At 42.6% G+C, this 16,874-nt stretch overlaps 1 protein-coding gene across 1 annotated transcript in view; it reads left to right on the top strand.

The window, feature by feature from the left end:
* Positions 1–16,874, top strand: part of LOC144770986 (putative cation-transporting ATPase 13A4) — a 722,230-nt gene that overhangs the window by 442,822 nt on the left and 262,534 nt on the right. Inside the window, exons 13-15 of the mRNA XM_078655855.1 lie at positions 1,516–1,577; positions 4,550–4,700; positions 10,797–10,883. Of these exons, the coding sequence (XP_078511981.1) occupies positions 1,516–1,577; positions 4,550–4,700; positions 10,797–10,883 (300 nt within the window). The remainder of the gene's footprint in view (positions 1–1,515; positions 1,578–4,549; positions 4,701–10,796; positions 10,884–16,874) is intronic.

Raw genomic sequence — 16,874 nt, 5'->3', positions numbered from 1 at the left:
CCCCATCTTTGCAATGGACTTCTTGGTCATTAGGACCACCTAGCGGGATATGCTGTGCCAGGAAATCCTTGGGAAATCTGCTGAACGTTCTACCTGTAAGTGGCAGGGTAGCGGGTATGGGGAATGGAGAGAGATGGAGAGTTGGCGGAGGGCTTATTCTGTATATCAGCCGTCTATGAGTGCTTGTTCACTGTATCGTTATCCCTTGAGGCAACCAATACCCAACTCTTTCATTGTGACATTTCTAGCATTAGGGCTCCGTGCACACGGAGAAGTGAGTAGGTTGGCGGTGATTTCAAACCTAATCGCAGGAAAATCAGAGTTGTCAATGCACTTACAAAAGTCTGTAGGGAATATGAGGTCTCATTGTGTAAATGGGTGACTTGCATCCTTCACAAGTTATTCAGTCCTGGAACAGAGCGGCCCGCCACTTCGTGCAAGTGTGATCCTCATGTATCTGCTATTCAGAATCGCAACCTAGACTAGGTTACTTGCAATGAAGAGGCAAACACCATCCAAAAGAAGACTGGCGTATAGTTTATGTAGATCTGGTCAGGATGCATGAGAGGGGCGGAACAGCCTTTACAACGCGGGCATTACCACGCGCTGCCATTACTGCGCTGCTTTTATGACGCAAGTCGTTTCAATGACTTGCGCTGGAGGGTGCTGTTGGACAAGGAATAGCTTAATTTTCTATTCCAACACCTTTCCTACTGTAAAGTGGGCTCGAGTTGGAATAGAACATTAAACTATTCCGCTATCCAGCGCTTACAGCGCAAGTCGTTGTAACGACTTGCGTTGTAAAAACAGCGTTGTAATGGCCAGCGTGGTAATAGCCCCCGCTGTGCTGACATACAACCGGAGGGGGTGCACAGTACGCACTTATGTGGTACTTACCTGTGCAGTACTTACCTGCGTGGTGACATCCTGCAGGGTAAAGACTGCATATATCTTTCTTCGACCACCAGGTTAGCAAGGTATAGCCTTTCGTATTCCCTTTTCCAGGATCTGGCAACTGATGGGGAGAAAATGCCCATAATATTTCTGTGAAGAGGGTTGGGAGCTTACCTCTAAGTATGCGTGAAGAAATCGTTACCATCACCCCGCAAGAAAGTAAAACATTGGCCTCTTCACAAGACACATGTCTTTAGTCTTGAATCCACTTCCCAAAGTCAGTGCCTATGTCAGAATTTGGCCAGCCTGGACTGGCTTGCCAGCAGTGTATTTTCATTAACAAATTCTTTGCAATCAAAATCACATGATGCCATTGTGAATTTGGATTTTGGTTAAAAAATCAAGGTTGCAAACACAACGGTTCAGTAATCCAAATGTATTTATAATAAATTATGGGAAGTCCAAGCTAGTGAATTCGAATAAATGTAATTTTAAACACATGACATATCTGGTAAGGAGATGAAAAATACATAATTCAGCTCCAGGATGCCTAGAATCTTCCTCCTGTGACACTTTCTGGAAGAGGTGAGATAAGTAATATTATTTCATATTCTTCCACAGACAGGAACCTTAACAGAAGATGGCCTGGATCTGTGGGGACTCATCCCTTCAGGAGAGAACAGGTGAGGTTGGACACCACCTAAATGGAATTTCTTGTATTGTTTTGAGAAGATGTGGTCTGTGTCTTAAAGAACAGAAATTGAAATTTCAGGTTCTTGATTTAACTTTCTTTTACATCACCCGTAGGTATTATATTATCATGCAGTGAACATAATGTCTATAGCTATCATTTGCACAGCTAAGACTTCATAATTTGGAGTGGGCGATAGATTCTGCTCTGCCAGCAAATATTCTTGAGTTTTGCCTACTCCGTGTTGCACTTGTAATGCAGAGTTCTGGCAAAACTCCGCCAATCACTGCGTGGCAGAGTTTTTTCTCACACGTGACTCACCAATGGTAAGTTGATGAGCATGCGCGATACTTGACATCCCATAGTGCAATGTTTGGGTGGAGAAGTGTGGCTCACTGGTTAGAAGCGGCAGACCCTGAAGCAGAGGTCGGCCCAGGACCAGGGTTCAATTCCCGACGCGGCAGGGTCTTGGGTCAATGTCTGCGGACTCGATAATTCTCGCTTAGGTGCCTACGCTAACCATGGGTCCCACTCTGCAACTCTGGGCAATAGCTTGCTTAATCTCCACAACGGCCCTAGCAACGCCGGGGATGCCTGGCTTCACCTTGGGGTGCCCTCTCACAGGGAAAGCCAGGACGGGTTCCCCAGCGGTATACAGCGCCAGGACACCACATAACGAGGTAACAGTGCGCTTTACAAGTATACTTACATTACATTACATTACATTTGGGTGCTAATATGACACCCAGTGAGATTTTCTCAATGCGGGTGGCCACGATGACAAAACTGCTGCTCGAGTAAAAAATCGACTCATGTGACAGCAAAGACGGACGCCCTCTGGCACGCCGCATGGTGCCATTGGCGCTGATTTCGCAGCGTGGACCAAGCTCCTGGTGCTAAAAATCAGCACAACATGCCAATTCCGCCCATTCGCATAGCTCCACGGAATCTCTTGGAATTGTCATGTAAGTGAAACTCCGCGAGTTCCGTCCACTCCTATTCAAAATAATACCCACAAATTAAGAAGAGGTACTGAAGCCCTGATTTAACAAAACTCTTCAAGAGCTCATCCCCTTTGTACTGTTTTATGGGCTGAAAGATGTCCTTTCCCTCATTTAAGACAATCTTAAAACTGCCTTCAATCGTAAGTGATAGTCTTCAGCCATGATGAATAGACTCAAGTCTCTTTCAAGCAGAGATAAAACTTTCTTTCAATCGCTGACATATTTTCTAACTTAAAAGTGATTCAAGGCATTCTAACAATGAAGAACAGACCTGAGCCTGTTTAACGACATCTTTTAGTAAATTTATCTCGCTTTTGTAGGTTGAAGCCATCATTGGATGTCTCAGGTAATAAGCGTGGCCCTCACACCCTAGGAGTAAGTGTAGATTTATTCATTTCCTTATGAGACACGTGAACAGAGGATGGATTGTAAACAAACCGAGCCACAGAGGTCTTACCTGGTTAATCCTGCACAGGTTCGAATACACATGTCCGTGGGAGGTAGGCGCGACTTAAATACAGACATCTGGAACAAATGCACCTTTCGAATTTTATTCAATTTTTGCTGTTTATCCTTCCAACTTGCAGTTCATTGGGGTTTTTGCAAAGAGGGGTTTGGCCCGATAAAACCAATGGTAGAAGTAGCATTAGGTACACATGCATGTATTTACTTCTCCTTAAATTGCCATCTTTAGCACAAAGACAACATGGAGGCATACAGTCTAGAAAAAAGTTAATGAATTAATTAAATGTAAAAGAAAAATATCCAGACACATTGTGATCCAAGAATTATAAATAACTTGAGATATCAGCAACTGTTCAGTAGAAACAGCACTAAGTTAACCACTGAAAACTATGCAGGAATGAGGGCATCTCAGCGGGCGTGAATCAAAGAACTGGCCCGGAAGTGGATTCTGATGGAGGGAGGAACTCCCACACTGTAAGGGATTCTGCAGAGAGTCTGAGCAGAGAGATGTAGATGGTGGAACTTTTGAATATCCAGGCACAGCACATCCAAGCTCGTAGTCTGCAAACTCTGCCATCTGCAGCTTTCTGGGTGGTTGTCCCATGAGAGTGCATTGTACATTATGCGTAGCACCACCGTTTGGCCTTGAAGAGATCAGGACATAACCATAGTCAGATGATGGCGGCAAACGGTTTAATCTCCACAATCCGTAAAGCTGAGATAAACATCTAGCCATCAGTTTACTTGTTTGTAGTGTGAAGTTCAGAGACAAGCCAAGAGTTGTAGAAACAGATAGTAGCACCTGAAGAAAAATGAGGATAAGCAGAAGAGACATGTCCAGAGGAAGAGATGAGAAGAAACTGTGGTTTACAAGGGTTAAGCTTTGAATAATAATAGCATTTGTAGAGCGCAACAGCTACTCAAGCAGAGGTGTCCCGGCGCTACGCGGTCACAGTGGGAGAGGGAGGTACAACCGAGATGTTAGCATTGGCTGAAAAGCCAAGTGATCAGGCTCTTTCTGAATTCATGTTCGGAATTGATCAGGCGCATACGGGAAGGCAGGGAGTTCTACAGCCTGGCCGGCCCCACCAAAATGAAGGGCATCCCATCATCAGTGGTGGAGAGTCAGTGAATGTACTGTTATGGAGCTCCAAACGCGTTGTGCCGCAGAGATAGTACCACCCGTAAATATCTTTAGGAGCTGTTTATGATCCGATATATGTGCCTATTGTATTGTTGAATTTACAAATGCCAATAAACAGATTTAACAAAAAAAATCAATAGTGGAGAGTCAGACTCACTGGTGATGGATATTTTTGAAATATGATATTTTTTTTTTAATTCAATGCTGGAGGACAGAGTCGCCTTTGTTGAGTCACTAGGATACGGCCCAACTTCGTACACATGTTGATGCTGTATTTCTTATTCTTTTAAAACAATATCATTAACCCTGATATCTGGCAAGCATGAGTCCTCACTATTGTTTCTGTTTCAGTTTCCAGACTGTGTACCGATTCAGCTCTGGTGCAGCCTTACCCTGGGGGCCGCTCTTGGGAGCCCTCGCGAGCTGCCACTCCCTGATGGTCATCGATGGGAAACTTCAAGGGGATCCGCTGGACCTCAAGATGTTTGAAGGCACTGCTTGGGTAACAAGTCGTTGCTTCGTTCATACTCACACTCACCATCGCATTGATATTTAAGAGTCAGACCATACAAACCTCAGCCCTTTTCTTGGTATCGCCAGAGCATTTAGTACAGTTTCCGTGCCTACAACCGCGTGAAAATTTGTAAATCTGCCCTGATCACTCGCCTGCCATCTCTCCAAGATCAATGCAGTAATTAAAATGAAGTTGGTTAATAATTGCTCCCATTTTATAAGTGCCATTTGAGTCTGTGGTGTGCTGAATAGAATTTCATTATTATCCGATACAGCGCACACCACCTCTGCAGCTTACATTTTGAATTATGCAAACTGATCTCCTATAAGAAGACACAGAATTGAACGAGCTCGACCTGTTTCTTTAAATTTGATAGAAGTTAACTTAATAAAGACAGAGTGCCTTTCTTAGCCCCCCGATTGAGTGTGCTGCCATGTCAGAGACATTTTCTTCCCTGAAGCGGCTCGCGTGTGTATGACAGGCGCTGCATTTGGGAAATTGGAACAGTTGCTGCGGGTCCATCTTTGGAACAAAATAACTAATGTTCCACTTGTACCAAAGGTTTTCTTTCATTGTATGGAGGACAATTGTTTAATTTCCCGTCCAAGATTGCCATGGTTAATACATGGCAGATCCAGATAGGAAAAGTGCTGCTGGAATTGAGCTGTTGAGGTAGCCAGCTTTTCCTGCAAGTGAGGTGGGGGACATGAAGCATTTTGGCATCTGTGTGGTTTCCATCTACATCTAAGTCGTCCCCAAATATACAGATGCTATAAGAGAACATAGATAAGGCAGAATCTATATTCAATGAGTGTGGACACCTTGTGGATTCCCTCTGTGACAAGATAGCTGGAAGACTGGGGGTCTGTAAAATATCAGCTTGGGGTTTTCCAAATTGGCTTCCTCTTTCCGTGGGAATTCAGCGTTGTGTACTAAGCATGTCACTAGAGTAAGCACAAGAATTTTATTAAATGGTTAAAAAGTGTCAAGGAGCCACAGAAACAACATTCCTGAAGCACCCTCAAACTTAGAAAAACTTAGAAACAAAGGCAGAGAATTTGGTTTTCATTTTAATCAAATGAGGTGACCTTGATCTTGAGTGGTGTGTTCTCCTACCCTAACCTCTGCTTCAGAAGCCCGCTGCCAATGCTGATGCCGTGAGTGCTTTGCTTCTGCCCTCGCACAAAATAGAAGGCTATATTTCCAATTGCGCTCCTTACGTTGCCGGATGGCTGATGCTTCCAGTGCACGTCAGACGCCTCCTTGTATATCTTTGAAACTTCATTGAGTCTCTTGATCCTTATGGATCTAATGGTAGAGGTATTCTCAAACGTGCCAAAGCTAGTAGATGTCACCAATCTTCTCTATCTGACCCGACCTGACCCATCAAAATTAATAATCTCTCACATGCAAGGAGGTAAAATACCGAATGCAGGTGTGCATGCACATGTGTGCATGCACACCTATGCCATGTGGCAGACAGCCATGGCACACATGCCAGTATTTGGGGTGCTAGAGGGTGTCAAAGTGACATCCCCTACACCCTTGCTGGAATCGGTATTTACCGTATCGGTAAATACCGATTCGGTAATGCCCATTGATTCCTATGGGCTTCAATGCCCATAGGAATCAATGGGCATTACCAAATCGGTATTTACCGATTCGGTAAATACCGATTGTTACAGAATCGGTAATTCAATTACCGATTTCACCTACATCTCCCCCCTTCTATTTTACCGATTCATAAATACCGAATCGGTAAAATTCGGTATTTATGAATCGGTAAAATAGAATTACCTACATCTGGCCCTTAATGGCTAATAAAATTTCATCTTCAGTAATGGGTAAATCTAATTTATTTTTAGTTATTTGAGAAACATTGGGTAAACCGCATTTAGATAAAAAAAGAGTCAATTAAAGAAGGATCATCAAATGTATGTATATTATATAGAGTAGCGTAATCATTTAAATATTCATTAACAATATCATATTGCGATAATGCAATTTTACCATTGGGGCCATGAATTTAATTTATTTGTGTTTTATTTTTTGGATACGTAAATAGTTGGCCAAAAGCCGTCCAGCTCTGTTAGCTTTAAAACAGAATTTGGCTTTAGAGTTAGAGAGTTGAACATCAGGTCTTTTGCTAAGGATCGAATTAAAATCAATATTGAGGGTCATGAGAGGAAAAAAAAAGTGTCTCAAATTTTGTAATTTGTTTATCCAATTCCTTAATTCTTGTATTGAATGTTTTGTTTTCATGTGCCATGAGAGAAATGGATGCACCCCTGATATAGGCTTTACAATTTAAAAGCGTCCCATCTGGACACCATAGATGTAGAGCCTCCTGATTTGAGTTGGAGGTATTCTTGAAGTGTATTTAAAATTTTCGGTTTATTTTGTTCATTGAGAACAATACTAGTATTAATGCGCCATCTGGATTGTTCTTTAGAATTTGAATTAAATTGTAGAACAATGGAAATCAAGGCATGATCCAAAATATCAATATTGCCAATAGTAGGAGTAACAGCAGAATTAATTTGTTGTCTGGAAATGAATAAATAATCAAGTCTTGAATGTGAGTTATGTGGGTTAGAGAAAAAGGTCAACATTCTTTTCCATAAGGAAAATGCAATCACCAGATATCCACCAATTTTGTAGTTTTAAAAAAAAGATTTAAAAGTAGAAAATGCTTTAGGAGGTCGAAATTTAGTGAGAGAAGATCTATCTAATAAAGGATCAAAAATGATGTTGAAATCTCCTCCAACTAGAAATACTTAGTAGTTAGAGTAGACCGAAAAATAGGGTCTTCAGCCTTTGGACCATACACATTGATTAAACCATAACTGTATCATGAATTTAAATTTTTGCTATGAGATATCTACCTTCTGAATCCGAGGATTTACTTAATTTGACAATGTATTTTTTTCCCGAAAAGAATAGCAACACCATTTCTATTACACTTTGCAGGAGAAGGTATAATAGTATCAACCCACTTTTTTTTCATTTCATCTAAAACGTTGTCTTCAATATGCGTTTTCTGTATGGAGCAAATATCTGCCTTACAGCTTCCGATATCTTGAATTGTTGTATGTTTTACAGGACGTCGTAAACCCTTGACATTCAAAGAGATTATTTTAACGTTATGAACATTAGCCATAGTAAATTAGAGAGTAAAGAAAAGAAAAGAAGAGGAGAAAAATTTGAAGAACATGAAGAATAGTAGCTCTAAAAAAGGGTTAAGGAAGAAAGAAGGACAAAAGAGAAGACAAGCAAACATAGAAAAGACGACAACAAAAAAACATTAATAGCAGGTTTGAAACGGACACACGCTTTTCAAGCATGACCGAACCATTTGAGCTCTGTGTGAAAATAAACAGTAAATTAGTCAAAAATACATATTAGACTAATGTTCAAGTAGCAGATTCATGAGTATCCATAGAATGCTGTGAATGCTGATCCAGGAATAATCTTAAGTCATCAGGTCATTGGAAGGACTTTGAAAAATTATCTTTCCAAATTTGCATTGTTGAAGGATCAAGACTTCTTAATCGTGGATGAGTGTCTGTTAATTCCTTGCGAGTGTTAACAGTATCCTTGGCAAAGTCTTGGTGATTAACATTTGTACTACCATTGACCATTAAGGAAGGAATTTCCTGCGCTGCTTTCCTTATCAAAATCAAATGATGGCGACGTAAAACCTTGAAAATCATTTGTCTTGGTTTGGCGTGGTGAGGATTACGATGAGACAGAACGTAATGTGCTTTATCTATTTTACATTTCTCTGGAAATTTGATATTCAAAATACCAGGTATAAAATTCTCCAATTATAGTCTGCAATTGGAACCTTCAACATCTTCTGGGAAATAAAAAATATGTAAGTTGTATTGCCTGTTAAAATGTTGAAAACCCATAAGGAGAGCAGACATAGGAGGTGCAAAGGCATCAATTGTAACTTCCTTGTCCTGGATTTTGTTTGAATTATCTGAAACCTTCATTGACATACTAGCCATATCTTTGCATAGGCTTGTAATCTCTGATGCTATTGTATCAGTGCTAGAATTAAGTGCTTGAATTTCATCAAGAATTAATGCTAAGGAAGGTTCACTAGATTCCACCACTTTAGATTGTATTGGAGTAGGAGAAATATGTTGTTTCCACCTATTTTGAGGCGTTTGCACTTTTTTATTCTCCATTTTCCTATTATAAAAAAAATTAAGGCTGTAAATAAATTCAAAGTGAAGGAAAAGGAGATTACTGCAGAAAAAATGCTTAAAAAAAGGATGGTGAGGCAGCTAAAACAGACTATGGAAGTGGTTAGGCCGAAGCCAGGCCCTTGCCAGAGCAATACTCCACTCCCCTGACAGGAAAGCTGGGCAGTACCTTGAAGCAGAGTTCGAAGTTGAAGCAGGAGGAAAGAAAACACAGCTTCCAATGTTGTGCTGACCAGGAAAACCAACACAGCAATAGGTAAGATCTTCAGAGCACTGCTACAATATTATAAAGAAATATTCTGACAGGAATTCATATTGTATTCGTCAAAAACTGGCCGGGAAGTGGCCATTGTGTTTTGCGCACTCACGTATTCCAGGAATATGGCTTTCTAACAATGGCTCCCCACGATACAAACCGGCAACCAGACAGAATAAAGCATTGGTCTCGATATTTTTCATGTAAAATGCTCAGCTGTATAGCTCAACAGTAGACTCCATCCTCAAAGCCAAATTTCTTCCATTGCTTTTATACACCCAACATCCCTGCTGGACTCAATTTAATGCAAAATGTACAATAAGTCTTCTCACTTCTAAATACACAAGAAAATCACAAGCCCATTTGGCATTTGGCTTAGCAAATCCAGGAATATGCATGCAGCGCTGCATCCATAACACTCCGCTATAGCATCTTGAAATCTAAAGCCCACACCCAGAAGTACCACCTGCATGAAATGATTAAAGTTACGGAAGACCTTAAAAATCCTTGGACCCTACAACTAAGCAAAGCCATTGCAGATCTAGAAGTTACTACAGAATGGATGAACATAGACTTAAAAGCCGCTCTCAAACTATCTAAAAGAGGCCGCTTCAGTTTATCTCCAATGTCGTTGACTTAACCACCATCGTTTCCGTCAAACCTGCTGATCTTCTGGCTGACGCGTCTAAGATGTCAGCCATGCCACGCTGCCTGAGGGAACCATCAAACAAGTGACAGGACTGAGCGTCATAAGAATGTTCTTTCTGCTGGTTCCATAAAAAGATATCAGAAGAAGCTGGCCTAACTTTTGCCAGACACTTACGTGAGCATCACTAGGGAGAGGCTCTGGCTCCAGACACATGTTGGGAGCCAGGAGTACATGTTTTGATTGGGCAGGAGTTGTGTGCCTCCACAAAGAAGTGCTTGCCCTCAACACAGCTGTGAACATTGTGTTTATTTATTCAGCTGCCTGAGCTTGAACTTTCAGGGGTACATACATGACATTGTTACACTTTAAAAGTGTCTTAAATAACTAGAAAAGGTATGGTGTTTTTTTACTGGCAGTAGCACAGATGGGAGGAGGGCAGGCATGAACCTAAATTAATGTTTATCTCTGGCTTCCCAACTCAACTGTCACCTGACCTTTTAACCTACGTCAATACACCAATATTATTCTACAGAGCTTTGCTTCCACACAAATACATCTATTCCCGTGCTATTTATTTGTGATGCTTCACAATAGCATACAACATTCCTTTAAAGCCAAATATTTTGGCATTGCCAATGCTTGGTTTTGGAACTGTTCCGTGGCTAAAGAGGAAAGACTAAACTTTTAATGGCAAATTGTATGAAAAGGGTACTTTGGGTTGCAAGATGGCCTTCAAGCCCTGCTTAACAACTGCGGCTCTATTGAGCTCTGTCGGACACAAACATTTATCGATTATTAAAAAAAATGTACTGCACAGATAGAATTGTTATGTTATAGCACCACATGTACTTTACTAATCTTATATATGAGTTTATGATTTTATTGAATTAAACAATATATATATATATGTTGTTAGTTACATTGATTATCACTGCCCTATATGATTTTCTTCTTTTTGCTGCCAGGAGGTTGAGGATCAGCGTATCAGTGAAGACGTCGTTGGGAAGCGAACATCATCAATGATTCTCAAGCCCGGACCGAAGGCCACCAAGGTACTTACACTTGGGGGGGAAGATTTACAAAGATTTGACACAACACAATGCAGCAAGACCACTCACATGGAGAGGGCAGGAATTTGCCATACTGACTAAGTTCTGGTGCATTCCTCTTCTACCCCTGAGGAGTCAACCGAGGCTCCCATGCACCACGCTGCAAGGGTGCCTATGTTACAGCCAGGATTGTTTTTGCGCATTAAGGGGCACCTTCCTGTGACAAACCAATCCTCAGAGGCGTTTTTCTCTTTTAATGTGTGCTGAAGAATGCAGCACACGCAGAAAGAGTTAAAAGGAGAGAAATACACACATTTACATAAAGCTCTAAATAGATCAAACCGTCTTGAACTGCTGGTCGATACAATGGAAAAAAAGAAAAGTAATTATAAAATTAAATTAAATTAAAATGTTATGAAAAGGTTGCAGTATCCAACATTGATGTAGAATAAGGCATCTCAATTACACCTGAGCTTCATACGTGTTAGTTGAAATTGCTGGTAACCGGCAGGCTAACCAGTCTTGTGATGCTCTACCAAAATCTTAATAAATCCGCAAAAGATGTGTTGAAGTTCTTCAATTTCACTTCTTTACTTGTTGTTTAGGTGCATAAATCTTCAGTATATATCATTTGTATACTCCATCATCAATTCCATTGAAAATTCAAATTCATGTATGGCGATAGACTTCTTGGTCCACCAGAACCCAATGCAATTCGGGTATATAACCCTTCATCAGGGGTACCCGCAATAAAATTTGAAAATGTGATGTCATCAACGGGTCAGTGGAACCCTAGCTCATTAGCCCCAGAGTGTGTGGTCATCTCGTATCCCACCAAGTGTATGACGGGCAACTTGTGTGTCAAAGAAACAAACAAAAGTCCAGCAATCTTAGACCAAAATTTACAGATACATCATGCGATTAAAAAACATTACAAACCAAGGTCCTCATTTATAAGAAGTGACGCATTGCTGCGTGAAAGCAGCGATGCATCACTTCTCAGTGCGCCCTCCTTGCGACATGTTTGATGCGTCATATTTACTGTATGACTCATCATGTCACAAGGGGTTACAGATACCTCAGTATTTCTGATGTTTCTGTATGGCGCAAAAGTGACGCATTGCTGGAGTGTGTCACAAAAGTGCCGCAACTCCAGCAATGCGTCAGTCTTACGCCTGCTGTGAGGCAGGTGTTAGAAATTGACCCATTTGCGTCCTAGAAGTGACGCAGGGAAATCTCATAGATTTCACTGCGTCACTTCTATGACGCTTTCTTGCGTCAATACGCCCCCCTTGCATACATTATACCTGGCACAGGTATAATATGGGGCATGGGTTTACAAAATGACACATCTACCTATATGCGTCACTTTGTAAATATGGCGCAACAAGGCGCATTTTTTACGCCACTGGTGCGTCACAAAAAGTAAAGTAACGCACCGGCGGCGTAAAAGTGACGCCCGGCCTCGTAAATGAGGCCCCAAGTGCTTAGGAAGTGACCTCAAAAACAAAAACCCGAATCCAACAATCATTGGTAAATGCATTGGGTTTGCCTATGTGATTACTATTAAGCTGTTTTTGTTGTAAGTTATAGTTTGTTTAGTGTCATGATTCTCTCCCTGTACTCTCATGCCCACCAACAGGGGGCCAAATTGTGTGACATTCCAGTGTACTAATAATCTTCCGGACACTCCCCTGCATGGATATATAGTGACTTCCAGCCATTTCGATGCTACTTGGAAATTGCATCCAGTCCAAATCCATGCCAGGTTTTGTGGAAGCCAGCCTGCTCATGCTTGAAACTCCATCACCTAGAATTCCTTGCTACTGCTTCACCTCCACCCCTGCAGGCCAAGGATGGGTGGAAGAATTTAGCTCACCCGGGGCTGACTGCAGCTAGCCTGCTCACACCTGGTGCATGTGATTACTTTGAGCTCTGTTAAGCCCAAACTCCTTTCAGCCCAGCGTTGGTCATTGTAGCCGTGTTCTGGTGAGACCGATCCTGGTTGCCTGAGCTTTTCTTATCCCTGTTTACTGAGCTTTTGAGATTGCCTGATTCCTGATCTATAGCTGTTCCTTGTGCCTGAATTAACAATGCCTGCAGTGCTACCTTGTTTCCTGAGCTCCTGAGCTATAGTTATTCCTTGTTCCTGTTCCTGAGCAGCAGCTTTCCTTGTTCCTGATTTGCACTGCTTGCAGTGCTCTCTTGACTCCTTGTTTCCTGAGCTCTAGACATTTCCTGTTTAAAAAACTAGCACTGCCTGCCAAGTGCTACTTAGATTCCAGAGATATAGCTATTCCTTGTCCCGAATGAGATTCCTTGATTCTAGAGCTAATGCTATTCCTTGTCGCTGAACTAGTCTTGTCTTCAGCTCTATTTTAATTCCTGAGCTTAGCTCATTCCTTGTTTCTGAACTAGGACTGCCTGCAGTGCTACCTTATTTCCTTGATTCCAAATCCAATACTCCTCTAGTGCTCCATTCAGCCTCTCTCCTTCTGTATTCACCTTTCCCCAAACCCTGCATGTCTTTCCGTTACCTTTGTCCCGGTTCCTAGTTTGCTGTTCTTTTTATTCCTGCTGTCTTGCTTCTAGTTTCCTTGTATGTTTGTTACTTGCTTTGTGCCAGGCGTGCCCTTTATTGATCCTCCTTGCCCATTAGGCACTCCTCCTTGCTAACTCCTTGTCTACCAGTGTTGTGTATTTAGTTCTACCCCCTTGCTGTTACCTCCTTGCATGTTCCTGTTTGATCTCCAAGATCCGTGGTCAGCCTAGGAGGTGGTTCTTGTTCACTGTGAGTATTGTCTTTGAGTTACATTTATATCACCACCATAGGTATCAGCTCCACAGACCCTGCTTTTGCAAATATGTCCTATATGTGGGTAGTTGCAATCAGAATCTGTAACAGCAATTGTGGGTGAGGAACTTACTGAGCTTCAGTCTTACCATATGGAGCTTCTGAGGGCTTTACCCCCCGTTCCCTTTATTGTTATTGTTATATATATGTCTCGAACTCCTGTCTTTGGGTGTTGGCTTTTATGAATGCTAAATCACCCCATGAGTGCCTGTCCTTTCTGAGTCTTTACCATCTTGTTCCCTTGGCAGGCATCCACTTTGAATCCCTTTTTTCCTCTGACTCTCTGTGTGATCCTGGGCACTGCTGACCTCCTCTCTCTGCTTACTTTTTCTACTCAGGGACCAGTCCATGCCCAAGTCTCTGACTGTGACCAAATATAGTCCAGGACAGTTCTGACAAGTTATGCAATATATATATAAGTTACTGAAACTCTGTTATTGTTTCATGACTTGAGCTGTAGCAATGCTCATCACAGTGTGGAAAAGTAAATTTTGCCATGTTGTATGTGCCTACGTGTTCCCCATCTTATGCTATATGTGCATGATCGATATGCATGTATTCCCCTCTGATCGATTAAAGACGCAATTACAGTTGTGTCCATCTCTAGTATGCCAGTTTCCAGTCTTCGTGAAAACAACGAATGTTAGACCTATCTAAGCCTATGTTGACACATTTTACAGTGTGCACGTTAACTCATTGAATTGTCCCCGTTTCTAGGCCTCAAAAGGGCCCGGACTCAGATTCAGCTCCAGTCTTCTGAACCCTCTCCGAGGAGCGATACAGCCCCCACCTGTATCCCTGACCCTTCGCTTACTTCCTGCCTCACAGTGCCCGGCCCGGCCTGGCTCTGCCTCCCAGTCTGCCAAGAATATGTTATGTTTCTAGTTATCAGTCCAGCCCTCCTTCTCTGCATTCCTAAGCTACTGAATCGCATCAATAGTTTCCGTCATGGTCTAGCCTTTATGTCTCCATGTAAGAGAAATACTGTATTAATATTCATAGAATATTCCTCGCACACGCAATACATGTAGAATTATGCACGCATCAGTCCTAATGTCTAGTAGACTTTGCCCTGATAACTTTTGGATTCTATCAATATGTACTCCAAACACCAGATACTAGATATGCCTTGGGTACATGTCGCTCTGACACTCCAGACTTTAGTCTCCTCTTCTAGCACAGAAGTCATAGCCCCCAGTTCTCCTGGTAATACGTCATTGCCCGTTTGCGCGCACCACTAGGTTAGAGGTCCCAGCTGCTCAGGTAGCCCCCTCCATGTTTCCGCCCCGTTTATGACATATTCTGTTGCGTTTACATCACATGTCTATGTATACGCCCTGTACACGCCTTCTTGTTACATCATTTTGCCCTTATCTTTCGCGACTGCTACGAGTCACGCCTACTGCTACGCCTACTGTATTGAATGTAATGCATTTGTTTTGATATATATATTGTGCACCCATATTAAAAGTTGCCAATTGCTAGCCAATTCCCAGATCCTGCCCCCGGCAGCTGCCTTCATTCCCTTCCCGTACAGGCTGTCCTGTTCCTGTCCTTTATGCCTGATTAAAGCCTGTCGACTCAAGATTCCTCGAATCCTGACTCTTATTTATTGAGCTATCTGTTTTATTCATTTTAGTCAAAAATAGAACCGGTAATTAATTATTTATTTACCACATAATGGCGCCCGAATAGGGACTTGCGCTTTCCCCACGCGCCGGCGAAGCCACGCAGGCCCCCTGATCCTCTGCAGCCGTGACGGAACCATACCGTGCACGTGCAGATATTTCTGCTTCAAGTATCCCTCAGGCCCACGGAGGAGACGGAGGTTGCGGTCCAGCATCCAGACGAGGCGGTGAGGAACGCGGCGAGTCCCGACCAGAGCCCAAGCCGAGAGTCCAAGGTCCGAGGTATCCGGAGGCCCACCTGTAACTGAAGTCCGAAGTTCGTAGTCCGTCGTCGTAGCAGTCCAGTCCAGTCCGAGGCCTTCCGTTCTTGCTGCCCGGTGAGTACCGTTGCTGGGGTAGTATCTAGACAGGGTCAATTAATTTGTCTCTGGTCCGTGGGTTTGGGTACACAGATCCAACACGAAGTGTCCATCTAGGTGGATGCGGGTCCTGACGAGTCTCTTTATGGGACCGGTAAGTTTTGTGCTGTTTTAGCAGTGCATCTAGTCATTCCAGTAAGTACCATGTGTTCTGTCCGAACTGTTATTCTAAATGTTATTTCATGTGTTTTCAATGTCGTGGTATGAGTGATTTGTTTTTCCAGTTATTATTGTGTTTATCGTGTATTGTATTGTGTCCAGATTTCAGCCTAAACTATGCCTCTATTCTCGAGGTTACGTCAGTTAAAAACCAGAAAAGGTCTGCTCGAGGAAGCAGTTCCTGTCCCGCCTAGGGACAGTCCAGGTCATTTTATGTATCATAAGCATGGCTTGAGTGCCATATTATATCTAGATTTATGGGTGGATTACACCAAGGAATTAGAAGAGAAATATAGATGGCCCATGTCAGGTACATGGGATGCCGAGTGCATCATGCGAGTAGAAGAAGCATTATGGAAAAAGAAATCCAGACAGTCCCAGAAAGATGCCATCGAGTTATGGCTCAAAGAATCTCATAGAAGAACCGAAAAAGAAATCAGAAAAACAGAATTAAGTAGGGAATCCTCAGAAAGAGCCCAAGAAAGGGAATTAATCGAAGTAGGTGAACGAGTTAAAGCTGAACAGTCAGACAGACAGAGAAATGCCCTCATTAAGGGTATGTATCCTCTTCTTGCCGAGGGCTTGCCGAAAGCAACCCCGGAAGTACCATGTAATTTTCCGCCGCCATTAGTTCCGATTAAGTTACGTCACAAACCGACCGCAGCTGATATTTTTCTCTCGTCCTATTTGGACGACACAGTCCCAGAATATGCCAATCCTGTTCCGCCAGCTCCCGTAAATAATGTAATTCCTGTTCCTCCAGCCACCGGGGCACCCGTTACAGCACCTGTTACGGTACCCCCGGTCCAGCCTACAGTACATGTACCCGCTACATCAGTCACTCTCCCAGCACGTACAGTACCCGTCGACGCTTCTAGTCTAGGGGCCACGGGGGGAAGTCCTCCTGGAACCCCGCCGCAACACAGACGTCTGA

Source organism: Lissotriton helveticus, chromosome 7, assembly GCF_964261635.1.
Source record: "Lissotriton helveticus chromosome 7, aLisHel1.1, whole genome shotgun sequence".
NCBI classification, from domain to species: domain Eukaryota; kingdom Metazoa; phylum Chordata; class Amphibia; order Caudata; family Salamandridae; genus Lissotriton; species Lissotriton helveticus.
The sequence above is the reverse complement of the archived record's forward strand: the minus strand, read 5'-3'. Positions and strand labels throughout refer to the sequence as shown.